General features: G+C 38.7%; 1 protein-coding gene across 1 annotated transcript in view; it reads left to right on the forward strand.

Moving 5' to 3' along the window:
- LOC102180474 (cytosolic beta-glucosidase) overlaps positions 1–27,404 on the forward strand; it is a 128,202-nt gene that overhangs the window by 20,525 nt on the left and 80,273 nt on the right. Inside the window, exon 2 of the mRNA XM_005681471.3 lies at positions 26,772–26,999. Within this exon, the coding sequence (XP_005681528.2) occupies positions 26,772–26,999 (228 nt within the window). The remainder of the gene's footprint in view (positions 1–26,771; positions 27,000–27,404) is intronic.

A 27,404-nucleotide genomic window follows, 5' to 3' on the forward strand; every position in this document is an offset into this window, starting at 1 on the left:
ATTAGCCGTAAACACTGCCCAAGGACTTAATGGATCTTACTGAGCTACGCAATGCAGATGTATTGGGACATAAATAGGTAATAGGAGATAAGAGGCACAGAAGCAATTTGTTTGGATTGGGTCACTGCTTAATCCAAATGGGTTCAGCATGAGAATTCATGAAACGTGACAGTGGGCCAAAAGGAACTTGCTGTGACATTTCAGACTCCCCTACCTTTCCTAATTAACCATTTCAAGTATAACAAAACTTAAATCACATAAAGATTTAGTAACGCTCACCAGTACCAAGTATAGACCTGTCTGTGGGGGATGAATGGTTTTACTCATCTCAGGCAATGGACTATAACTCAATCATACCTCAAGCTGGGCTTTTAATTTCTATGATACATTGACTCTGAACAGCATTTTTCTAAAAGACAGAAACCATAGCAGAGTTAGCTTATGACATAGTCTGTCATTAAATGCATCTGAATATATTGCATGGATCTAAATATACCTTTGCAAGTTTAATGAGATATTTGAAAACATAAAAATCACCTGTAGAAAGAGCTTCCTAGGATGGGAATGATAATAATAATAATAAATGCCTTTTTAAAATAACTGTTATTTGTCACCATGCCAGACATTTTGTACATTTCCTGTATAATCAATAGCTTTTTAAAGATGAGGACACAGATTCAAAGAAACTGAATTGTCCAGGGTAAATTATTATGTGGGAATTTGATAATTAAAAAAAAAAGGTAAACAAAAAGTAATAAACCCACATTCCTATTTAGACAGGATGTCAGGAATTCTTGCCTCATCTGTTTGTGGGCTTGGCATTCTTTAGGTGGTACTATCTGGATATGCGGAGAAGGCAATGGCACCCCACTCCAGTACTCTTGCCTGGAAAATCCCATGGATGGAGGAGTCTGGTGGGCTGCAGTCCATGGGGTCGCTAAGAGTTGGACAGGACTGAGCAACATCACTTTCACTTTTCACGTTCATGCACTGGAGAAGGAAATGGCAACCCACTCCAGTGTTCTTGCCTGGAGAATCCCAGGAACAGGGGAGCCTGGTGGGGTGCCGTCTATGGGGTTGCACAGAGTCGTTCACGACTGAAGCGACTTAGCAGCAGCAGCATCTGGATATGATCTACCTCTCTTTGGGTTAAGCTCTCCAAGTCTACGTACCCCCAGCTCTTCTCTCTTCTCCTGGGAAATGGGAACTAGGATTGAAACCCCAGAGTCATGTCTTAGTATTTACAGCATTGTATGATTCATAAATATTTGTTAATATGGTGAAAAAAGATGCAGCTGACTCCGAAGCTTGTGACTTTTTTTTCACTAGTTAAGAAAGGATACCTATAGCCCATTTTCATGAATGCCAGGTTTATATAGGTATTCTTAAAACATAAATCAAAATGGAATTCATTGAAATAAGACATTTTTAAATTTAACTGACAAGCAGAATTGATTTACTTGGCTCAATTTATGGAATAAATTTAAGGAGCCCATTATTTTGATTAGTTATGTTGTACAATGAAACCCTTTAATTCATGGTTGATAAGAAAATAATGAAAATCAAATGACTGTTTCTACAATACTTGGGTTGATTTGCTTCTGGAATTTGGCCAGAATTCCCAGGAGTTGACGCTTCTTGGGGTATTTTATGTCTCCCTTGATGTCGCTAGGAAACCACAGATAAAAACACAGTGCTTTTTGTAATTTTCATGCATCAGAGGCAGGTAAGAGTTAAAGGGTTTATTTAAGTCTTGCAAAGGGTGTTTCTTCTGGGCAACAGTGGTTTGAATGTAGGGCACTTTTTGCATTTTAAGCACTGTCTGATCCCTTGTCCCATAGTTATATAATAAGAGAACTTTATTACTTTTAAAGGGAACAGAAAAAGGGCCACTGGAAAAAAAAATGCTTGCCTCTAGGGGAGCAGCTTTTATAGTGCATTGTGTCCAAGAGCCGTTCAGCTCTGTAGTTGTCAAGGAGGGCAGGAAGTCAAGGTGGGTTCCTAAAAGGACTAGTTACTCTGAGATCTTTTCTTAGGTGAGAGTGTAGCCTGGAGTCTTAGGTATAAATACTGTTTATCAACAGCAACAGGAAACACTGCCTCCTAACAAGTTTAAATGCCTCAACTCCCATAATGCAGCCAAGAAATTTTCTCAACAGCGTTGTTAAATAGGAAGACCCAGGTGTTATTATCATTCTTATTTTGATTTAAAAAACTGGGCATAGAGAGGCAAAGAAAGGTTGAATGAATTCTCTAAGGTGACAAAGATAGCAAGATGTTGTTGTTATTTAATTACTTCAGTCATGTTCAACTCTGTGTGCCCTATGAACTGTAGCCCACCAGGCTCCTCTGTCCATGGGATTCTCCAGGCAAGAATACTGGAGTGGGTTGCCACTTTCTTCTCCAGGGCACCTTCCCGATCTAGGGATCGAAGCCGAATCTCTTTCTTGGCAGGCAGATTCTTTACCACTGAGCCAGTTGGGGTGAGGTGCAGAGATGAATTAGTATACAGAAAATATGAATTGAAGAGCCATTGAATGTAGCGGGAGCACGGTCTTGGATGAGTTTATGCTGGCCTACAGTTTTAGCTTCACTCAGTGCCAGCTCTCTGATTGTCTCCAAATCCTTCAACTCAAGGAAACCTCAGATTCTTCATGTCGAAAAGGGGTAGAAACAGAAGGTAGAGAGGATGTGATGGGGCTCAGGACACGTTCTCACTCTCCCAAAACATGGCAGCTTGGAAACTGAGGCTGTTTGAGAAACTGGCAGAAATAAGAAGGTCTCTCTGATCATCTGCCCCTGAGACAGGTCATAAAAGCTTCATGTGAGAGGTGCTCTCCCCATGCGTGGAGGAAAGAGCACCCTTATCTCAGAAGACAGAGAGATACTGAGAAGAATCTGAGTAAGCAGACCTTGCAAAGTTTCCCTCAACTTAGCACATACCCACTGACATATTTTGTTCCTTCACAACTGTCCACTCTTCATCGATCCATCATAGAAATGCTCAGGTTTAACCATTTCATCTGGTCTCCATTTCCTTATGGTAGCTCCTATGTCATGTCAAACTTAGAGAAATTCGTATGCTTTTCTCCTATTAATCTGTCTTTGTCAGTTTAATTTTCAGGCCCAGCCAGGGAAACTTAGAGGGTCAAGGAAGATTTTTTTCCTTCCCTACACATGTAAAGTGCTTAGCAGAGTGCCTACCCCCTGCGAGGTCTTAATACATGATAGCCATTATTATCATCATGATGCTTTCTCCGGTACACCATTCCTGTCCTCCCAAATGGGGCTCAGATTAGCATAGTGACAATCAGAAGCTGAAGTCAGCCTAGATGAATGCAGGGCTCTGATGGATGAAAAGAAGGGGAGGGGTTTTCTTTCAAAGGCTGAGAAAAGTGTCTTTCACTAGATGGAAGAATTCTGTGCATAAGTGGCTGAATGCAAAGAGACTTAATTGAAAGATAAAAGAGTAATTGCGGTAGAATAGCAGAGGCAAAGGCAGTTAAGACAAAAAGCGCATGTGTTAAACAGGACTACAGTGAGTGCAGAGGGTGTCAGGAGTCTTTGCAGCTCAAGACATTGGGATCGTCAGGAAATTAGCAACACAAGCCCAGCGTTGGAGCCCAGAAGGTCGAGTCCCAGAGCCAGGGTTAAATTTCCTCTCACTCTTTCTTCCTAGAAGAATTTATCACTTTCCTGAATTACTAAATCAGAAATTAACTTACAATCATGTTCTGTTATACATTATATTTGTGTAGCCTGAAAGTACATCTCTCAGGGCACACTCATAAAAGTGACTTCTTTTTTCCCCTCACTGTCCCTTTACACTTAGCATAGTGGGGGTGTTCTTCCTTTCCCTTTAGAAGAAAGCACAGGTGGGCTCTGTTTGTCTGTTGGTCTTAAGGTTTTTTTTTTTTTTTTTCTTTTGACCATGCCACACAACACTGGGGGTCTCAGCTCCCTGACCAGGAGCTTCCCCTGCAGTGGAAGCATAGAGTCTTAGGCACTGGACCAACAGGGAAGTCTTTTAAATCTTATTGTGTAGCAGAAATTTTCTTTTCTAAAAAATTGAAGCATAGTTAATTTACAATGCTGTCGTTTCCGGCGCACAGCAAACTGATTTGGTTCTACATGTGCATACAGGCATTCCTTTCATATTCTTTTCCATTAGCGTTTATTACAGGATATTGAATATAGTTTCCTGTGCTCTACAGTAGGCCCTTGCTGTTTATCTATCGTACTGGACATTTTCTAGGTGTCCATTGAGATCTACTCTTCACCTTTCCCTGCTCTTGGCTCTGGGGACCAACCTATACGTAAGGTGCTGTCCTTTGGCTTCAGTTTGGACTTGATCAACAAGAAGCATTAGCAGGAGATGGTAGAGTCCGCATGGGAGGAGGGAGAAGGCAAAATATTTATTCTTCCTGTCCCCCCCTCTGCTGGGTTGCATTGAGTTGGCTCTACCAAAGGCCTTTTCTCTTGCCAGCGGCCCTCAGCAAATCACTACTCTCTTCAGGCTTTGGAGGCCCTTCTGCCCCCAGGTCCTTCCAGGGCACTGACAATAGGGAGGGAGCCTGGAGGCACTGCTCCCTCCGTGGCGCTTTCCCACATACAGTAAACAGCCGTTGTAGGAAACTCTCCTCTTTCACCCAGTTTGAGTGCCATCTGTTTCTTGCTAGGACCTTGGCTAATTCCTGTGCCCACTTCATTTGCAATACATAGTCTCATTTTGGTATTTAGCATAATTAATCTATGAAATAGTTAAAACTCCAAATGGGATTTAAGGTTAAGGCTCTCTCTTAGCTCTATTGGAAGAGAGGTTGTGGTCATCTACTTTTTTTGCCTGCTTCTCTTCTGAATCAATCAAACAATTGATTTTCAATTGTTTACCAAAGCTTCTGACCAGGTTGAGCCCAGTTGACCAGGTTGAGCCCAGTTGACCTGGTTGAAGGCAAGGCAATGAAAAGGAAAGTTCTTAAGTTGGTTTCGCAACATCTGATTTTGGCAGATACTTAGAGCTGAGTCTTTTTCTCATGGATGCGTCTGTGGCTTCCAGAGACCCCATGCCAGGCAGTATCTGAGCACCCCAGATGCATGTGAAGCTGTCTCCCCAGCCCATCACTTTCTCTATTCAGCCTCAGCTCCCATCTGTTGAGGAAAAGTCTGTTTGAAAGCACTTAGCTACATTATAGATGTTTGTTTTCAGGTTTTTCCCTTTTCTTAAGATAATTTTAATAACACATTTTCCCTCAAAAATCATTCTGCTTTAGTTTCTGTTTACTCCAAGATTTAGTTAGAATTTTAAATAAAGTCCAAGTGGATAGATTGGCTTATTCTTTGGTTGTTAAAAACTTTCCTCCCTTCCTTCCTCTCTCCTTCCCTCCCTCCCTCCCTTCCGTCCTTTCCTTTTTTTTTTTTTTTTAAATTGTCAGAGAATGTAGCCTTCATGAGTTCTGTTATTTGTGAGTACTTCAAGGGTATTTGAAAATATTTTCTATTGTTGAGTATCAGTCTTTGAAATACCCTTGAAGTAGCCACAAATAATAGAATTCAATGGCTCAGGGGGTAAAGCATCTGCCTGCAGTGCGGGAGACATGGGTTTGATCCCTGGGTTGGGAAGATCCCCTGGAGAAGGAAATGGCAACCCACTCCAGTACTCTTGCCTGGAAAATTCCATGGACTGAGAAGCCCTGTAGGCTATAGTCTATGGGGTCGCAAAGAGTCGGACATGACTGAGTGACTTTACTTACTTACTTTACACATATAATATATGCCTATATGTGTAAGGTCATATATAGACTTCTATCCATAAGAGAATAAGCTTATAAACTATGTTAACCAAATTCTAGCTTTGTCAATTTCTGAGGGAGTTTCTCACTCTCTTAATTAAGTTTTCAGCATATCCTTGCATTTGTAGTAGATTTTTTTCTTGTATATTAAAAAAAAATCTATATTAGATGCACAGAGGTTCATAATTGCTATACAGTTTTGGTGGGCTACATAAGTTTTATTAACATGAGCTTATTATTCTTAGTCTTATTTGATTTTTTAATTTGTATTCATTTTTATTATATTAATATTACTATATATGTTTTATTTTTATCAGTACTTTCATGTAAATATGCTTTTCCACTTAATCTTTACCTTTGTTGAAACAGGACTATTTTAATGGATGTATAATTTTTATAAATCCCAGTTATTGAAAATCCTAAAAGATGATGGTATTAAAGTGCTGCCCTCAATATGTCTGCAAATTTGGAAAACTCAGCAGGGGCCATAGGACTGGAAAAGGTCAGTTTTTCTTCCAGTCCCAAAGAAGGGCAAGATTTGTTGGATCACGGAAAAAGCAAATGTATTCCAGAAAAACATCTACTTCTGCTTCATTGACTACACTAAAGCCCTTGATTTTGTGGATCATAACAAACTGTGGAAAATTCTTGAAGAGATGGGACTACCAGACCATCTTACCTGTCCCCTGAGAAACTGGTGTGTGGGTCAAGAAGCAACAGTTAGAACTGGACATGGAACAATGGACTGGTTCAAAATCAGGAAAGGAGTATGATAAGGCGATATATTGTTACCCTGCTCTTTAACGGATATGCTGAGCGCATCATGTGAAATGCCAGACTGGATGAATCACAAGCTGGAATGAAGATTGCTGGGGGAAATATCAAGCACCTCAGATATGCAGATGATACCGCTCTAAGGGTAGAAAGTGAAGAGGAGCTAAAGAGACTGTTGGTGAAGGTGAAAGAAGAGAGTGAAAAAGCTGGCTTGAAATTCAACATTCGGAAAACTAACTCATGGGATCCAGTACCATTACTTCATGGCAAATAGAAGGGGAAAAATTGGAAACAGTGACAGATTTTCTTTTCGTGGGCTCCAAAATCACTATGGATAGTAACTGCAGCCATGTAATTAAAAGATGCTTGCTTCTTGGAAGGAAACCCCTGACAAACCTAGACAGCATGTTAAAAAGCAGAGACATCACTTTGCTGACAAAGGTCCATATAGTGACAGCTATGGTGGTTTTTCTAGTAGTCATGTACGGATGTAAGGATTGAACAATTGCCAATACATTTCAACTTTTTCCTGCCATTTTGTTATTTTATATATTCTAACGTGATAGTTCCTTTTTGCTCTGTACTCCCTCTCTTCTGTCCTCTTTCCCTTCTCAGTATAATTTTCTTCACTGTTTTCCCCATCTCTGTGTGTGTGGGTGTGCGTACATGCTCAATTGCTTAGGTGTCATGACTCTGTGGCCCCCATGAACTGTAGCCTGCCAGGCTCCTCTGCCTGTGGAATTTTCCAGGCAAGAACACTAGAGTGAGGTGCCATTTCCTATTCCCGTGGATCTTCCCGACCCAGGGATTGAACCTGCATCTCTTGTGTCTCCTGTATTAGCAGGCGGGTTCTTTACCACCAGTGCCATCTGGGAAGCCCCTTTTCCCATCTACTGCAGTGTATCCCAGCGGAGGTGTTGTTAGCAGTTGGTCTGGCCATTCCTTAGCATGTGTGGCTACTCTGTATTTGGCAGAACCTCTTACTGGTCTTGTCACTAAATATTAGCAGCATCCTAGTCCCTGGGACAATCAAAAACACGCATGCATGTTTCTGCCTGCTCCCTTCTGTTGTACACCCTCCTACCTGCGAACCAGTGCTGACTAGTTTGGAACCTAGGTCTACCGTTTTCCTTCTCTTGTGGTTATCTTTATTTCTAACATAACTTTTAGATTTATCTTAGTAAAATATACGCATAGTACAAAAACAATACTGTGAGCGTTATAATGTGCTTGTGCTTAGACCCTCCGTCGTGTCTGACTCTTTGTGACCCCATGTAGCTTGCCAGGCTCCTCTGTCCATGGAATTCTCCAGGCCAGAATACTGGAGTGGGTTGCCATGCAACTCCTCCAGGGGATCTTCCCGACCCAGAGACGGAACCCACGTGTCCTGCAACCCCTGCATTGGAAGACGGATTCTTTACCACTGAGCCATCTGGAAAGCCTGAAGAGTTATAATATTCAAACAACAAAAAAGGTGTTTTATATCACTTCTCTTTGCTTCTTTTTTGTTGTTGTTCAGACACTGAGTTGTGTTTAACTCTTTGCAACCCTGTGAGCTCCATCATGCCAGGCTTCTCTGTCCTTCGCTATCTCCCTGAATTTGCTCAAATGCATGTCCACTGAGTCAGTGATGCTATCCAACCATTAGATTCTCTGTTGCCCCCTTCTTTTGGCCTCAATCTTTCCCAACATCAGGGTCTTTTCCAATGAGTCAGCTCTTCACATCAGGTGGCCAAAGTATTGGAACTTCAGCTTCAGCATCAGTCCTTCTAGTGAATTTCAGGATTGATTTCCTTTAGCATTGACTGGTTTGATCTCCTTGCTGTCCAAGGGACTCTCAAGAGTCTTCTCCAACACCACATTCCGAGAGCATCAATTCTTTGGTGTTCAGCCTTCTTTATGGTCCAACTCTGACAGCCATACATGACTACTGGAAAAACTGAAGCTTTGACTAGACAGACCTTTGTTGGCAAAGTGATGTCTCTGCTTTTTAATATGTTATCTAGGTTTGTCATAGCTTTTCTTCCAAGGAGAAAATGTCTTTTAATTTAGTGGCTGCAGTCATGGTTCGCATTGATTTTGGAGCCCAAGAAAGTGAAATCTGACACTGTTTCCACATTTTCCCCATCTATTTGCCATGAAGTGATAGGACCAGATGTCATGATCTTAGTTTTTTGAATCTTGAGTTTTAAGTTGGCTTTTTCACTCTCCTCTTTCACCTTCATCAAGAGGTTCTTTAGTTACTCTTCACTTTCAGCCATTAAATTAGTGTCATCTACATATCTGAGGTTGTTGATATTTCTCCCAGCAATTTTGATTCCAGCTTGTGCTTCGTCCAGCCCAGCATTTCACATTATCTACTCTGCATGTAAGTTCAATTAGCAGGGTGACAATAAACAGCTTTGATGTACTCCTTTCCAAATTTTGAACCAGTCTGTTGTTCTGTGTCCAGTTCTAACTGTTGCTTCTTGTTCTGCATACAGGTTTCTCAGGAGGCAGGTAATGTGGTCTTGTATTCCCATCTTTTTAAGAATATTCCACAGTTTGTTGTGATCCACACAGTCAAAGGCTTTAGTGTAGTCAATGAAGCAGAAGTAGATTTTTTTTTTGAATTCCCTTGCTTTTCCTATGATCCAACATATACTGGCAATTTGATCTCTGATTTCTCTGCCTTTTCTAAATCCAGCTGGTACATCTGAAAGTTCTCAGTTCACATATTCTTGAAGCCTAGCTTGAAGGATTTTGAGCATAATCTTGCTGGCATGTGAAATAAGTACAATCGTATAGTAATTTGAACATTCCTTGGTATACCTTTCTTTGAGATTCGAATGAAAATTGACCTTTTCCAGTCCTATGGCCACTGCTGAGTTTTCCAAATTTGATGGCATAATGAATGCAGCACTTTAGCAGCATCATCTTTTAAGATTTGAAATAGCTAAGCTGGAATTTCATCACCTCCACTAGTTTTGTTTATAGTGATGCGTCCTAAGGCCCACTTGACTTCGCACTCTAGGATGCCTGGTCTCGGTGAATGATTACAGCATCGTGGTTATCTGGGTTATCAAGAGCTTTTTAAAAAATAGAGTTCTTCTATGTATTCTTAACACCTTTACTTAATCTTTTCTGTTTTTTTTAGGTCCTTGCCATTTTTCTTCTTTATCGAGCCCATCTTTGCATGAAATGTTCCCTTGGTATCTCTAATTTTCTTGAAGAAATCTCTTTTCCTTCCCATTCTTTGTTTTCCTCTATTCCTTTGGATTGGTCTCTTAAGAAGGCTCTCTTATCTCTCCTTGCTATTCTCTGTAACTCTGTGTCCAACTGGGTATATCTTTCCCTTTCTCCATTGCCTTTCGCTTCTTTTCTTTTCTCAGTTATTTGTAAGGCCTCCTCAAACAACCACTTTGCCTTCTTGTACTTCTTTTTCTTGGGTATGGTTTTGGTCATCACCTCCTGTACAATGTTATGAACCACCAACCATAGTCCTTCAGGCACTGTGTCTACCAGATCTAGTCCCTTGAATCTATTCATCACCTCTATTGTATAATCATAATGGGTTTGATTTAGGTCATACCTGAATGGCTTATATAGCTTATATGCAGAATGCATCATGTGAAATGCCGGGCTGGATGAAGCACAAGCTGGAATCAAGACTTCCGGGAGAAATATCAATAACCTCAGATATGCAGAGGACACCACCCTTATGGCAGAAAGTGAAGAGGAACTGAAGAGCTTCTTGATGAAGGTGAAAGAGGAGTATGAAAAAGTTGGCTTAAAACTTAACATTAAGAAAACTAAGATCATGGTATCAGGTCCCATCACTTCATGGCAGATAGATGGGGAAACAGTGGAAACAGTGGCTGACTTTATTTTTGGGGGCTCCAAAATCACTGCAGATGGTGATTGCACCCATGAAATTAAAAGACGCTCCTTGGAAGAAAAGCTATGACCCACCTAGACAGCATATTAAAAAGCAGAGACCTTACTTTACCAACACAAGTCCATCTAGTCAAAGCTATGGTTTTTCCAGTAGTCATGTATGGATGTGAGAGTTGAGAAAGCTGAGCACAGAATTGATGCTTTTGAACTGTGATGTTGGAGAAGACTCTTGAGAGTCCCTTGGACTGCAAGGAGATCCAACCAGTCAATCCTAAAGGGAATCAGTCCTGAATGTTCATTGGAAGGACTGATATTGAAGCTGAAACTCCAATACTTTGGCCACCTGATGCAAAAACTGACTCTTTGGAAAAGACCCTGATGCTGGGAATGATCGAAGGTGGGAGGAGAAGGGATCAACAGAAGATGAGATGATTGGATGGCATCACCGACTCAATGGACATGAGTTTGAATAGGCTCTGAAAGTTGGTGACGGACAGGGAAGCCTGGCATGCTGCAGTCCATGGGGTCGCAAAGAGTCAGACACAACTGAGTGTCTGAACTGAACTGAATGACCTACTGGTTTTCTCTACTTTCTTCAATTTGAGTCTGAGTTTTGCAATAAGGAGCTGATGATCTGAGCCATAGTCAGCTCCAGGTCTTGTTTTTGTTGACTATATAGAGCTTCTCCATCTTCGGCTGCAAAGAATATAATCAATCTGATTTCAGTACCGACCATCTGGTGATGTCCATGTATAGAGGAAGACGGTGTTTGCTATGACTAGTGTGTTCTTTTGGAAAAAACTCTGTAAGCCTTTGCCCTGATTCATTTTGTATTCCAAGGCCAAACTTGCCTATTATTCCAGGTATCTCTTGACTCCCTGCTTTTGCATTCCAGTCCCCTGTGATGGAAAGGACATCAGTTTTTGGTGTTAGTTCTAGGAGATCTTGTTTATTTTACCCAAATCCAACACTTTTGAGACTTTTTAGTCTTTCTAGGTTTTACTTCTGTGTTTCTAAAGAGCATGCCATTATGGCTGTTATTTGATGTCCTAGTTGAAAATATAACGTATTGACATCTGTTATGTTAGGTTAGATTTTTTTTTCAGTCTTCCTTATGGTATCTGCTCACAAAGCAAACTTTCTCTTCCCCATTTTCCAATGTGGGTATTTGGGTATTTAATCAATTTTGTTTAAATTACCATTTAATTTTTGCATCACAGAAAAATATTTACACAGTTTTATGTAAATATTGTGCACAAGTGAGTCTAACACCTTATGATTATCTTTTCTTGCATGGTTTTTATTTTGCTTGAGAGTTAATACTTGTCTTTGTTGTTGTTGGTTTCCTTTTTGTGATTCTTTCACAAATTCATCTTCACACTCTTTACTAAAAATGTAAATTACTTCTTGATACGTTCAAGCACATCACATACTTCCTCGATTTCTTTTATTTTGTTTTTTTGAAGACACCCCTTCTGGATTGCTCCATCCTCCTGTGCTATGATAGTGAAATGTGGTATGGTGGTTTTTCTTATCGCTTTTGGGGCCCTCATCCCTTCTGGATTAGTTTCTGGCACAGGGCACTGTTTCTAGATCAAGGAATTTTTGCTCTTCACAACCTCAGTGTTTCACATAGAATAGTTACATCTAATATGCTTAATGAATGTTAGCTGTAAAAATAAATGTTTTCATTTGAAAATACATCAGATCATAATTTATAAATGGCAATTACTTGGATTTTTTCCTCTTTCAAGTAAAGAATTTACAGTCATTTACAAACATAGAGACAGCTTTTCTGTATTTCTGTGAAGCAATGACACAGCAGATGTCAGTATTCTTATTTTATGTTACCCATATCACACAAAATCATTTGACTTAATACATACTGTTTCCATGTGCCGTTCTTGCTACCCAAGAAACACAGATAAGGAGTGAAACCTATGGACTCTGCCTTGACAAATTGGAGGATAATTTCTTTACAATGTTGTGTTGGTTTCTGCCATACACGAATGTGAATCAACCATAAATATACATATGCCCCCTTCCCTCTTAAGCCTCCTTTCCCCCTCCCATCCCACCCCTTTAGGTCATTACCGGGTACCAGGCTGGGCTTCCTGTGCTATACAGCAGCTTCCCACTAGCTAGCTATTTTATACATGGTAGTGTATATATATATATAGGGCTGCTTTCTCAATTAATCCTTCCCTCTCCTTCCCCTGCTGTGTCCACGAGCCCATTTTCTATGTCTGTGTCTCCATTCCTTCCCCACAAATAGGTTCAGCAGCACCATTTTTCTAGATTCCATATACATGCATATACTGGCAGCAACCTAGAAGTCCATCAACATATGGAATGGATAAAGATGTGGTTCATATGTACAATGGAATATCAGTCAGAAAGAGAAAAGCTACTTTTAATGACTCTATGCTTTGAGTTATTTATCCAGTGTGTACACTGAGGAGGGTGTAGTTATGGTGGAGAGTTAGAGAGTGCTACTGAGAAGCGGTTGTAAAGTAACATCATTTGGGGGTTTTAAAGGAAAAGTATAAATACATACACACACATTCATACTCTTACTTAGCATTTACTTGCCATGATTTCCTTTGTGTAGAAACTGAGGCCTATAGATCTGTGCCCTCACAAAGGGCATTGTCATGCTGAAAGGGAAACTGACATGATACTGTTTATAATGATAACTTCTAAACCAGGAAGCTGAAGACCCCGTAGGCCCAAGCATGCAGGTCCAGACACTGAATCTTCATCACAGGCAAGTTTACAAATAGTATGAGTTAGACTGCTTCCTACATGTGCACTCTGGCGTCAAGAGACGGTCACAGAAAGAAGGAAAGAGAGCAACTGGTCACTTTTTGTGTAAAGTTTTAGTTAGCATTTATGGTTTCTCTGGTGGCTCAGTGGTAAGAAATCTGCCTGCAATGCAGGAGACCCAGGATTGATGCCTGGGTCTGGAAGAACCTCTGGAGAAGGGAGCAATTACCTACTCTAGTATTCTTGCCTGGAAAATTCCATGGACAGAGGAAACTGGAGGGCTACAGTCCATGGGTTGCAAAGAGTTAGACTCTTTCACTTTGTCAGACTAACACTTTGACTTTTTTTCCCTTGCTATTGCATTGAGCCTAGAAGAGGAGAAAACTAACACTCGCTGGATACATACTGTCTGCCACATGCCCTGCTAGACATGTTTGCTTTGGCCCAGTTGACTTTGTGAGAACCCTACAAAGTGGATATTATCCTCTGATTTTTACATACAGAGAAATCAAGTAACGGGTAGAGACGGAACTGAAATTCTTCTATGCCAGCTTTAGAACCTGTGCTCTTTCCATAATCCCTTGCAGCCTTAGAAGTTTCTGATGTTTAGTTTTTGTAGGTAATATTAATATTTTACATTTTTATGGGATTCCCTTCTATGTCCTCATATGGTAAGAATTTCAGAAACATTGTTATTTTCTTCCAAATTACTAAAAAAATACAGGAATTTATAATTTCTTACCGAAAACGTTGCAGTAAACTGCTAACTGGTTAATGGACTTCTGGTGCCTTCTGTCTTCAATTCACCCTGGATTCAATTCCACTGAATTATGCATTTGCTTTTCCCTTGTCAGAGCCACTGCCATAACTCCTACTCATCTTTCAACACCTGCCTTGAAAATGGTTTCTCATGGGCAAGTCTATCTGCCTCCCAGTGATGGAGTAACTCTTGAGTGCTTGTTTCTTGGTTCTCCTGTAGTGTTTCTCCATGGTTTTAATGCAGCGCTTACCTTGACTTGACTTGTCTGATATCACTCAGACTGTGACATCCTCAAAGGAGAGTGGATACTGCAATTATTATTTGAGAAATTAGAGAGGTGGAATGAAACATGACTTCATAAAAAAAGATTTCCTTTTGTCCAAGACTCATCTAAGTTGATTTTAATAATGGTAGGACTGGGGTATCATGTTTGATAGTCACAGTCATTAGTTAAATGATCTTGGAAAGTTATTCAATCTTTATACATTTATTCTTATTAATAATCATAGTACACCTAAGGGTTATTGTGAGGGTAAGAATAGGTTGGTTGATGTAAGTTGCTGGTATAGGAGAGAGACAGAGAGCAATGCTCAGTAAATGGCCTGCCTTTACTATAAACAATAAAATGTATTACAAACTTTAAAAATAATAGATAAAACATTTATAATTTACCTATTGAATAAAAATAAAAATAGCTATATACTGACCATATTTCTAGGACCCCTTTCCAGTACTGTCTCCTTATCTCTTTTCCCAAAGGTACCCACTAAGATGAATTTTGCATTTGTCCATTTCCTGCTTTTCTTTATGATTTTAGCACGTGGCACTATATAGCTGAACAGTTTCTTACTTAACTTTACATATTTTAGACATTATATAAATGGAAATAACATTGTGTGTATTTTCCTTTTTTTTAACAATTCACTTCTTCCCTCTCAGGGTTATATTTGGGAAATTTATGCATGTGGGTCCATACAGAATTAGTTTGTTTGTTTTCACTCTCGTGTAGTCTTTCATTGTATGACTATTCTGTGGTTTATTTTATTCCTTCATTGATTTATTGTCCTGACAAAGGAAATTTAGGCTGTTTCCAGTGAGAGGTTTTGTTGTTGCAATCATGGTTATATACGTACCCAGGTCTATGTTTGTAGAAACAGGGTATACGATGGTATGTAAATTATGGGATTTTGATATACACACTTCTTCAGCTTTGCTAGATATTTCCTTGTTGTTGTCCTACCAGCAGTGTATAAACATTTCTGCTTTGTAACAATTTCTCTGATGCTTGATATTATCCAGCTTTTAAATTTGAGCCACTTGTGTGGTTGTAGAATGGTATCTCATTGTGGCTTTTATTTGCATTTCCCTATTTTTTTTTTTAATGATCTCCTATGTGTTTTTAAATGTTTACTAGCACTGTTTCTCCTTCTGTGAATGAACTATTCATACATTTTGCCCATTTTTTATAGTCTTGTTGGCCTTTTATTAATAATTGGAATATCCAAAAACAAATGTGGATTTGTCTATTTTTTGCAATTTTTTGCCTACTTTTTTGCAGTCTATCTTCTGTCAGTTTTTGCTACATGTATTTTGAATCTGTTATTAGGTAAATAAATATTTACAGTTATAAATCCTCTGGATAGATTGGCCCCCTTTTATGTATGAAATGTCTTTCCTTATACTTGGTAATGTTCTTGCTCTGAAATCTACAGTTATTTGTAGAGCTACTTTGGTTTTCTTTGATTAGTGTTAGCATGGTACCTCTTTTCCATTCTGTCACTTTTAAGCTTCTTTGTCTTTATATTTAAAAAGGGTTTCTTTTAGGTTATATAGCTGAGTCTGGTGTTTTTACCATTCTGATAATATCTGCCGTTCAACCGGGTCATTTAGACTCATTTACATTTAATGATATTGATATAGTTAGGTTTAAATATACCATTGTGCTATTTGTTTTCTCTTTGTTCCATCTGTCTTTATTCTCTTTCCCCTCTTTTTCTGTCTTTTTCAGATTAATTATTTAAAAAATAATTCTATTATATATTCTTTTGGCTTATTAGCTACGTCTTATATTAATTTATTAGCTGTAACTCTTGCTTTTTCTTCATTAAGGCTTTTCCTCTAAATACCACTTAAGGTAGATATCAATGTTTTGATTTTTTTGTTATTTAGTCTTTAATATTTTCTGGTGACCACCATTATGCCTTCTTTACTCCCAAACTATTGAGATGTTCTTTTTCAGATTTCTGAAAGAATGAATTAATGTACTGTAGTTCAATCATTCGATTGATCAGGGATTTCCATCTGTATCTCTCCAATCCTTTGGGATTTATGGTCACTTTATTTATGAACCAATTTGGGCTCAACTTTTATAATGTTTCTGTCTGCATGAAAATAATGTATTTTTAAAGTTGAAGCATTTATTATTATGCAGTGTCATATATATCAATCAGATCAAGCTTGTTAATATCTGCTATCCTTACTTTCTCTTGTTTCAATTGCTGAGAGAGGTTTTGGTGTCAAGGTTATTCTAGGCACATAAAATGAGTTGAGTAACTTTTTCTTATTTTTGGAATAATTCCTATGTGTGGAGTCTTTTGGTTTTATTTGTTAAATGTTTGGTAAGACTTGGGTAACTAAAATCTCTCATTATGGAGGTGGATTTGTCAACTTTACCTTTCAGTTGTATCAATTTTTGCTTCACATATTTTGAAACTAGATTCTTAGATGCATGCAACAGTTTTGTCACTGTGTGGTGACCCATGGTATCTCAAGTAATGCTGTTTTTCCCTCCTTGGAATCCTCTGCTTTTTTTTTTTTTTTTTTTTTAGGGGGAAGGAGGAATCTCTCCTTCTATATTTTGATTTCTATTTTTTAACATAGTCTTAGGTGTGTTGGTCAACAGTGTACCCCAGGATTAAAAAGAAAATTACAGTCTGACAATTTTTGTCTTTTGTCTGGGGAATTTAGTCCATTGACATATTGTTATAAGTGATCATTTATATCTTGTCATGCCACTTAACTTTATGTTTTTTTCCTTTATTACTTTTATGTATTTTAAAAAATTATTTTCTTGCCCTCTTTTAAATTTATTTAGTTTTTCCTATTTAGCACAATGATTTAAGAGCATGGGCTCTGGAATTCATCTCTCAGCTTTAGTACAAACTGAAATGGGAAATTTAATTAACCTCTTAATTTCTCAGTTTCCTTTCCTGAAAATGAGGCTAATAATGGCAGTTACTTAATAATTTTATTGTGAGGAATTAATATGTATAAACTGATTAGAGTAGAGCGTGGCACAGACTTGCTATAGATGTGTTGGACTCATCTTTAAAACTATAAATTATATTTTTTCCTTAAGTGCTTACCTTAGAAATTTTAATTTGAATACTATATATATATATATATATATATATATATATATAGTGGTGGTTTAGTGGCTAAGTCATGTCTGACTCTTGCAACCCCATGGACTGGCAGGCTCCTCTGTCCATGGGATTTTCCAGGGAAGAATAATGGAATGGGTTGCCATGTCCTTCTCAAATATATATCTATACATACATATATTTATAGTCTTTGGTCCAGGATTTTAATTCTATCTAGTTAGTCTTTTTAATTCTCACGAAACAGACATTTTGTTATTGTTCTGCATGTTAATAGCTTCTTTAGATTATCCACATAGTCTATATTTAAAATATCCATATTTAATAGTATATTTGCAATGCCATATTTTCTCATGTTTACTAGTACTTAAATTCATTTTCAAGCTAATCAAAGTTAATATAATAAAATAATTTGAAGAGTCAAAACAAAACTGTTTTAGAAACTATCGACCCCCTGTTGTCTTCCATGTACTTCTTTAGAGGAATCCTCTTTAAATTCTGTTGGTTAATCCTTTTGGCATTGACTTCTGCATCTTAAATGGTATGCTTATATTCCTAGGTTTTGAGTTTTTTGCCTGTTGTAGGCATAATCTATTGACTTCTCCCCATGAAAGATGAAGATTTACCCGTTTGTCCACTTTCTCTCCCTCTCCCTTCTCAATTTCACCACCCCCCAACACAATTCCAGTACTGTGGAGAATGGGAATCATTGCTGAGTTGGTACAAAGTTTCACTTTGGCACAATAAAGGGAGTTCTAGAGATGGATGTTAATGATTACACAACAATGTGAGTGCACTCTGTGCCACTGAAGTGTACTCCTTAAACATAGTTAAGGTGGCAAGCTTTATATTATGTGTATTTTACCCCAATTTAAAATATTATCAGAGAGTATACTGAAATGTTTACAGATTAAATGAAAAAGCATGGGTGGGATAGATATGAAATAAGATTAGCAAAATGTGGGAAACTGTGAAGCCCTATGTACATGATTGGGACTTTGACGTACTATTCTGCCTACTTTTGTGCATGTTGGCAATTCAGTAGGAAATATTTTAAAATTTGAAGACTATCAAACTAAATATTCTAGTAGATTGATATTTTTAAAGAAGTATTTCCCATAGCCTATGACATGTGCAAATTGTCCAGTTGCTCCTTGAATTTGCTGCACAGCTACATCATTCTGGAGATTTATCCTGCCAAATTTTTCATTTCCTGAATCCTAGATCTTTCTCTTTCTTGGTTAACATCATTGTTTTAGAGAAATTTATCCTCTAGTAATATCCAATGAGAGAGAAATTTTTTCCAATATCCTGTGAGAGCTTATATGTCTGCTAAAATCTTTCTCCATTCTCTTAATTAATGGAGAGATGAGTTGTGGTGACAAATGTGCACATGTTCAGTCTCTCAATTGAGGAGTAATTTCTCCCCCACAGGCTAGTTGCTTTGTTGTCTGTTTCTTAGGCAGAACTTGTTTCTTGTTTATTCTGGCTCAGTAGTGGAGTCCTTGCATCATCAGACTTGTGTGAACATCTTATCATCAGTTTCCCATCATTGGTGAGCTTTAGAACTTTTTTTATTCCCTTGTCCCACAGGCCATTAAAATGGAAGCTCACAACATCTGGGCTTCTCAGATGCTCTGAAGACAAAATCCTGCATCACTACTCATTTATGCTTCAGAATTTCTCTCGCTTTGATTTTGGGTTGCCTAACATCTTGCAAGATGGATGGCACATTTAACAATACATTTTCCATATTCTATTAGGCACTTGTTGTTTGAAGGAGAGCTCAATATGTAATCTGCCTGGAAACAGTAGTCTTGTTCCTCATACAGAATGGTCAGAACTTTTAAAGAGTAGGCATAATCACATCTTGAGAAAATGCCTGATGAAGAAATGAATTATTAATATCATTCATTCAGGAAAATTTACATTCAAGTACTAGTGAGTGGGCTTCCCAGGTGGCTCAGTGGTAAAGAATCCACCTGCCAATGTAGGAGATGCAGGTTTGATCCCTGGGTCGGAAAGGTCCCCTGGAACAGCAAATGGCAACCCACTCTAATATTCTTGCCTGGAAAATTCCATGGACAGAGGAACCTAGGGAGCAATGGTCCATGGGGTAACAAAGAGTTGGACATGACTGAGTGACTGAACACTGAGCACACTAATGAATACTGGCTACTATAGATATATTTTTTCTTTTTTTTATTGAAGGATAATTGCTTTACAGAATTTTGTTGTTTTCTGTCAAACCTCAACATGAATCAGCCATAGGTATACATATATCCCCTCCCGTTTGAACCTCCCTCCCATCTCCCTCCCCATCCCACCTCTCTAGATGGATATAGAGCCCCTGTTTGAGTTTCCTGAGCCATACAGCAAATTCCTGTTGGCAATCTATTTTACATATGATAATGTAAGTTTCCATGTTACTCTTTCCATACATCTCACCCTCTCCTCCCCTCTCCCCATGTCCATAAGTCTGTTCTCTGTCTGTTTCTTCATTGCTGCCCTGTAAATAAATTCTTCAGTACCATTTTTCTAGATTCTGTATATATGCATTAGAATACAATACTTATCTTTCTCTTTGTGACTCCCTTCACTCTGTATAATAGGTTCTAGGTTCATCCACCTCATCAGAACTGACTCAAATGTGTTCCTTTTTATAGCTGAGTAATATTCTATTGTGTATATGTACCACAACTTCTTTATCCATTCATCTGTCTATGGACATCTAGGTTGCTTCCATGTTCTAGCTATTGTAAATAGTGCTGCAGTGAACAATTAGATACATGTATCTTTTTCAGTTTTGGTTTCCCCCAGGGTATATGCCTAGGAGTGGGATTGCTGGGTCATATGGTGGTTTAGCATATTCAAAAGCAGAGACATTACTTTGCCGACTAAGGTCCATCTGGTCAAGGCTATGGTTTTTCCTGTTGTCATGTATGGATGTGAGAGTTGGACTGTGAAGAAGGCTGAGCGCCAAAGAATTGCTGCTTTTGAACTGTGGTGCTGGAGAAGACTCTTGAGAGTCCCTTGGACTGCAAGGAGATCCAACCAGTCCATTCTGGAGGAGATCAGTCCTGGGATTTCTTTGGAAGGAATGATGCTAAAGCTGAAACTCCAGTACTTTGGCCACCTTATGCGAAGAGTTGACTCATTGGAAAAGACTCTGATGCTGGGAGGGATTGGGGGCAGGAGGAGAAGGGGACGACAGAGGATGAGATGGCTGGATGGCATCACTGACTTGATGGACGTGAGTCTGAGTGAACTCCGGGAGATGGTGATGGACAGGGAGGCCTGGTGTGCTGCGATTCATGGGGTCACAAAGAGTCGGACACGACTGAGTGACTGAACTGAACTGAACTGATGGTAGTTTTATTCCTAGTTTTTTAAGGAATCTCCGTACTGTCTTCCATAGGGGCTGTATCAATTTACATTCCCACCAACAGTGTAAGAGTTCCCTTTTTTCCACACCCTCGCCAGCATTTATTGTTTGTAGACTTTTTGATGATGGCCATTCTGACCAGTGTGAAGTGATATCTCACTGTAGTTTTGATTTGCATTTCTCTAATAATGAGCAATGTTGAGCATCTTTTCATGTGTTTATTAGCCATCGGTATGTCTTCATTTGATAAGTGTCTGTTTAGATCTTTTTCCCACTTTTTGATTGGGTTGTTTGTTTTTCTGGCATTGAGTTGTATGAGCTGCTTATATATTTTGGAAATTAATCCTTTGTCAGTTGTTTCATTTGTTATTATTTTCTCCCATTTTGATGGTTGTCTTTCCTTATAGTTTCCTTTGCTGTGTAAAAGGTTTTAAGTTTAATTAGGTCCCACTTGTATATTTCTGTTTTTATTTCCATTACTCTAGGAGGTGGATCATAGAGGATATTGCTTTGATTTACGTCATCAAGTGTTCTGCATGTTTTCCTCTAAGAGTTTTATAGTTTCTGGTCTTACCTTTAGGTCTTTAATCCATTTTGAGTTTATCTTTGTGTATGATATTAGGAAGTGTTCTAATTTCAGTCTTTTACATGTAGTTGTCCAATTTTCCCAACACCATTTATTGAAGAGGCTGTCTTTCCTCCATTGTATATTCTTGCCTCCTTTGTCAAAAATAAGCTACCCATAGGTGCATGGGTTTATTTCTGGGCTTTCTATCTTGTTCCATTGGTCTATATTTTTGTTTTTGGTGCCAGTACCATACTGTCTTGATGACTGTAGTATACTCTGAAGTCAGGAAGGTTGATTCCTCCAGCGCCATTCTTGATTCTCAAGACTGTTTTGGCTATTTGGGGTCTTTTGTGTTTCCATATGAATTGTGAAATTTTTTGTTCTAGTTCTGTGAAAAATGCCATTGGTAATTTGATAGGGATTGCATTGAATCTGTAGATTGCATTGGGTAGTATAGTCATTTTCACAATAATGATTCTTCCTACTCAGGAACATGGAATATCTCTCCATCTGTTTATGTTGTCTTTTATTTCTTTCATCAGTGTCTTATAATTTTCTGTGTACAGTTCTTTTGTCTCCTTAGGTGAGCTTATTCCTAGATATTTAATTATTTTTGTTGCAATGATGAATGGAAAGTGAAAGAAAGTGAAGTTGCTCAGTCATGTCCGACTCTTTGTGACCGCAAGGACTGTAGCCTACCAGGCTCCTCTGTACATGGATTTTTCCAGGCAAGAGTACTAGAGTGGGTTGACATTTCCTTCACCAGGTGATCCTCCGGACCCGGGGATCAAACCTGAGTCTCCCACATTGCAGGCAGACTCATGGTGAATGGAATTGATTCCTTAATTTGTCTTTCTGATTTTTCATTGTTTGTATACTATATATATTTTTAAAAGGCCACTATACATATTTTCTTTTATCAAAATTTCAACTATAATGGTTAAGTTTTGATTCATGTTCTGGTTCTCATAGGAACAATGTTGCTTATACATGCTTCATCTAGTATACACCTAAAATAAACTACTCCACATAAGTGCATTTTCCTGCTGACATTGACCTCTTAAAATTGCCAAAATTTATTGCAAGCACTTAAGAAAGACTGTGTTCCAAAATGCATGTCAATTTATTCATATCTAATGCTTCCTACATTGAGTATCATGGGTGTCAGTTGACTCATCAGTCAGGCTTTATTACTAACAGCAGTGTGGTCCAGTGGAAGGACTTGAACTTCAGTATCAGACAGATCTGAAACACATCTTGGTTCTGCGCATGATGAGTTGCTTCAGTCACGTCCAACTCTTTGTGACCCTCTGAACTGTAGCCTGCCAGGCTCCTCTGTCTGTGGGATTCTCCAGGCAAGAATACTGGAGTGAGTTGCCATGCCCTCCTCCAGGGGATCTTCCCAACCTAGGGATCAAACCTGCATCTCCTGCGGCTCCTGCATTGCAGGTGGATTCTTTATCAATGAGCCACCAGAGAAGTCCCCATATCTTGGTTCTACCACTTAATGAAAAGTGTTGTCTTAGGGAAGGCACTTATTGGTGATATGTGAGGCCAGCTTGTACTGGCTCACCAGTGCCTACTATTAAATGTTCATTACTTTTACAAGCTGATTCTTTTTTAATGTCTGTTTATTTGGCTGCATGAGGTCTTAGTTGCAGCACATAGGATTTTTGTTGTGGCATGTAGGATCTTTTGTTGCAGTGTATGGGTTCTTCATTGCAGTGCTTGGGCTTCTCGCCAGTGGCTCTGGGCCTCTAGAATACACAGGCTAAGCAGTTGCAGTGCTCAAGTTTAGCTGCCTTGCAGCATGTGGAATCTTATTTCCCTGACCAAGGATTGAACCTGTGTCCCTTACATTGAAAGGTGGATTCTTAACCGCTGGACAACCAGGAAAATCCCTTATGAGCTGATTCTTAAATATATAGCCAGTATTAAAGATTCAATTACATAAACATAAATAAATAATTTACATTAAAAACAAAGATAATAAATATTCAAATCCTTATCTCCTAGTTATTTTAACACATTTTATTATTAGCTATACCCTTGAGGCTACTTCTTCCTGTGTAGAAGAAATACTGGCTAATGATGGGCCATTGTTCCTCTTGCAACTCTGCCTTCAGTGCTGTCCTATGGGGTGCTTGAAATTGGTCATATGTAAGTATTTACACCACAGAAATTGGCAAGTGCTACAAGTCAGCATTTGATTTATTATTTTGTTGGTTGCCTGGGCTCAAGAAAGTGACAGATAGAATATAAGTAATGCAGAGTAAATGAATGTGTAGAATGCCTGTAACTGTTATATTGTGAGTAGGACCAAAAAAAAAAAAAAAAAATCAAGGAAATATTCTTCCAGAGTTTGAAAACTATTACCGATTTAGCAAGAAAATTGCTCATGTCACTGATGAACAAGTGAAATTCTGATATATTATCATTTTCCTTTCATTGTACCTGTTAATTTAAGCAAAGATACCAGTCAACAGTCACATGAGAACTTCTCCCATTTGTCAGGTTGTATATTGTAGATCGGCTCCCCACATAAGAGTTTGGCAAAAATCTAAACAAGTATTCTATGAGAATCAATGGGCTATAAGGAATATGCAGTAAAGAGCATTGCATATTGTTATTTGGAAATTGTGTATTATACGTCCTTTATCCCAATATACCTCTATGCCAATATAATTTGTAATAAATATGTGAACCCAATGGTATGTACGTTTTAAAATATACAACCAATTGTTAATATTTACCAGCACACAACTGCCTAAACTCTCTGAGATTAAGCTCTTTCATTTATTGTAAATCAGTTATTCAAACTATGAATACCATGCTTGACTGAAGTTGTATTTTAGTATTCATACTTATTTCATTCTAAGATTGAATATCAGTATTCTTTTTCTTTTTCCCTCCAAACCCCATATATAGACATAACTTGAGAGCCATTGGGATGTATAAAGCTTTTTGCCTCTATATGATATGGCCCCAAAGTATAATAATTCGTAATATTCATAATTTCTTTGTATAGATCTTTACTACCCTGCCTTGATATCAGAGCTCCTCCTTTAAGTAGTCTTCCTGTGTCCCCATGGTTCTCTCCTGTAAATTATAGTGCTTGTTGTCTTTTTGTTGGTCTGGAGACTATGTCTAATCCTATCAGAATTGTGCACGAAATATGAGAAAATTAATGCTAGATGTAGACCTAAAAAACTTTCCTATAATTGTTTTAGTCTATTTACTCTAGCTGTGACTTCCTTTCTTGAGTGAAAGTCATTTTGAACTATTTCAGGTATACAAAAATGGTAGTGGATAATGTAATCAATAGCCTCTTAGATACCTGTTAGCCAGCTTAAAGAGTGAAATATAAGAGATGCAAAGGGCCCTCAGGCTCCTGCTTGTTCCCATTTCCCTCCCTGTCTACCCAAAGGCAGCCACCAGCTTGAACTGACCATCTCCAGGCATGCAGTTATGTGTTTACCTCAAAGGTATATGTTCAGAAAATCCATCTTTGGTTTTATATATTTTGTATAAAACATGATACAGTACTGTATATAATCTTTTTAAAATTAATAACCTTTATATTTTAGAGCAATTTTAGAGTTATAGAAAAACTGAGCACAAAGTACAGAATTCTAATGTATCCCATTCCCCCAATTTCCCCTACCTAGCATTAGTGTGGGTCGTTGGTTACAAAGGGTGGGTGAATATTAATACATTATTATTCAATAAAGTTTGCAGTGTGTGGGTTTTGACAAATGTGTAATGTCAGGTATCCACTATTATAGTATCACACAGAATAGAGTCCATCCTTGAACAACATGGGGTTAGGGGAACAGACTCACGCCCAGAGGAAAAGGCACGCACAATTTTAGTAGTCTCACTGCCATAAAAATCTGCGGTGCTCCATGTATTCATTCCTGTATATATATTTCAAATCTTGATTTTTTTCTTTAGTTTCACTTTATAGTTTTGAGGGTGTCTTAGCCCATTTGGACTGCTCTAACAAAAGACCTTAAACTAGGGGATTTGTAAGCCACACACATCTATTCCTCACAGTTCTGGGTGCTGTAAGTTGGGGTTAGGGCGCCAGTGCGGCCAGGTGAGGACCTTCTTCCTCATCAGAGGCTTCTTGTATCCTCACGGGCAGAGGAGGTAGGGAGTGCTGTGGGGTCTCCCTTTAGAAGCAGTAATCTCGTTCATGAACGCTCCACTATCCTGACTTAAGCTCCTCCCCAAATCATCACATTGGGTGTTAGGATTTCCACCTCTGAATTTGGAGGGGCACAAACAGTCAGAGCAGAGTAGAGGGTTATCTATGCTCTGATTCATTCACTGTAACAACTTATCTGTGTTTCTTCTCTATGAATATACCTAAAGTTAATTATCTGTTCTGTTGGTAGGACATAGGTTGTTTCCAGGATTTTGCTGTGACAGAAAACTGTGCCTCAATAATCTCATATAATCTTTTTTGTGAAAAGAGTCATGAGATTTTAAAAAATTAATCATTTGTACCATAAAATGGATTCTAACTACCATTTTAGACAAAATTTCTGTGTGAACAGATATTTCAAATCTAATGTGATTTTTGCTTTCTGTCCCTCTAATGGGTAATGTTCTTTCTTACCTCTGGGCTTATTCTGATTCTAGCTCCTCGTTTTTTTTGTATTTTCTCTCACCCCTACCTCCTAGCATTTCACTTTGGTGAGTCAACATCTCCTCTAGAATTCAGTCTAGGAGTGTCTTCTCTAAGAATTTTCTGACTCTTGCCCACATCTGGATAAACACCTCTTCCTGGCTTTCTTGCAGGAACCATTATGTTGGCTGTTTTATAATCTCATGTAATTGACAAGGACAAGAAATGCAGCAGAGTTCACCCTGGTATCCACTAAGCTTAGCTTGGAGCCTGATACAGAGCATGTATTGAAATAAGGGATGAGTGAATGAATGAATGTAGGATACTTTTATCATCTCAACAATGGCAGGAACTAACACCCTTCCCGCAGTCGCTGACTGGACCATCTCAGGCTCCATGGTTAGATGACAGGAAGATAGGATTCAGGTGTCAAGGGTCAAAGATAGAGTCCTGAGACTGCTTTATGCACAGTGAGGACAAGGTATGTCTGTCAGGGCCAGGAGAAATGTTCACAAGAAGGAGATGTTTTCAACTCAGACGCTCATAAGCTGAGCCCTGCCTCTGTCTACCAGCTGGGAGATCTTCAGATAATGAACCGTGAAAGCCTGCTATGCAGCGGCATTATGCAATAATTTTTCATTTGCCACCAGTCAGCTTCAGGGATCAAGGACAGCTGAACACATAACCCGCTCATGCATGTTATTTTAAAGACATATTTTAAAGTTATCAATATGGTACATTGAGTTAATGAGGGATGTTCTTTTGGTGACAAATATTTACATTCCACATATGCCTCTTGATGTCAAGAGTGTAACGGTTTCATTTTCTTCTTTTTCTCAGGAGGCTGGGATGCAGATGGAAAAGGCCCTTGTGTCTGGGACACATTCACCCATCAGGGAGGAGAGAGAGTTTTCAAGAACCAGACTGGCGATGTAGCTTGTGGCAGCTACACTCTGTGGGAGGAAGATTTGAAATGTATCAAACAGCTTGGATTGACTCATTACCGCTTCTCTCTTTCCTGGTCACGTCTGTTACCTGATGGGACGACAGGTTTCATCAACCAGAAAGGCAAGTGTTTCTTAAAAATAGAAGGTTGCAGCTTTAATTCAAGGTTATTGCTGCAGTCTGGCATAATTAATCCAGGATGCTATTCTGCAGCATAGCTTCGAGATTGCAAGTTTTTAGAGTGATTATAGGATAAATTTTTTGAAATGGGTTTCCATTAACTTTTCCAGTATTATTCTGGTTTCCCTCGACTGGAGATTTTTGTTGGGAGGGGTGGAAATAGATGGGCAGGAAGTGGGTTGGAAAAAGTGTTTTATTTATGTAAAATGTTACTTGAGTATTGACCTGAAGGTGAATTTCCAAAGGTTATGTATAACCTATTTTCAGTTGTGTTATGCTATGGTAAGTCATGAAAAGCCCTGCAGAACTTGAGAAGATTCCGAGTATTTCAACTGGAACTGAATTAGT

This window comes from Capra hircus, chromosome 6 (assembly GCF_001704415.2).
Source record: "Capra hircus breed San Clemente chromosome 6, ASM170441v1, whole genome shotgun sequence".
In the NCBI taxonomy this organism is placed as follows: Eukaryota; Metazoa; Chordata; class Mammalia; order Artiodactyla; family Bovidae; genus Capra; species Capra hircus.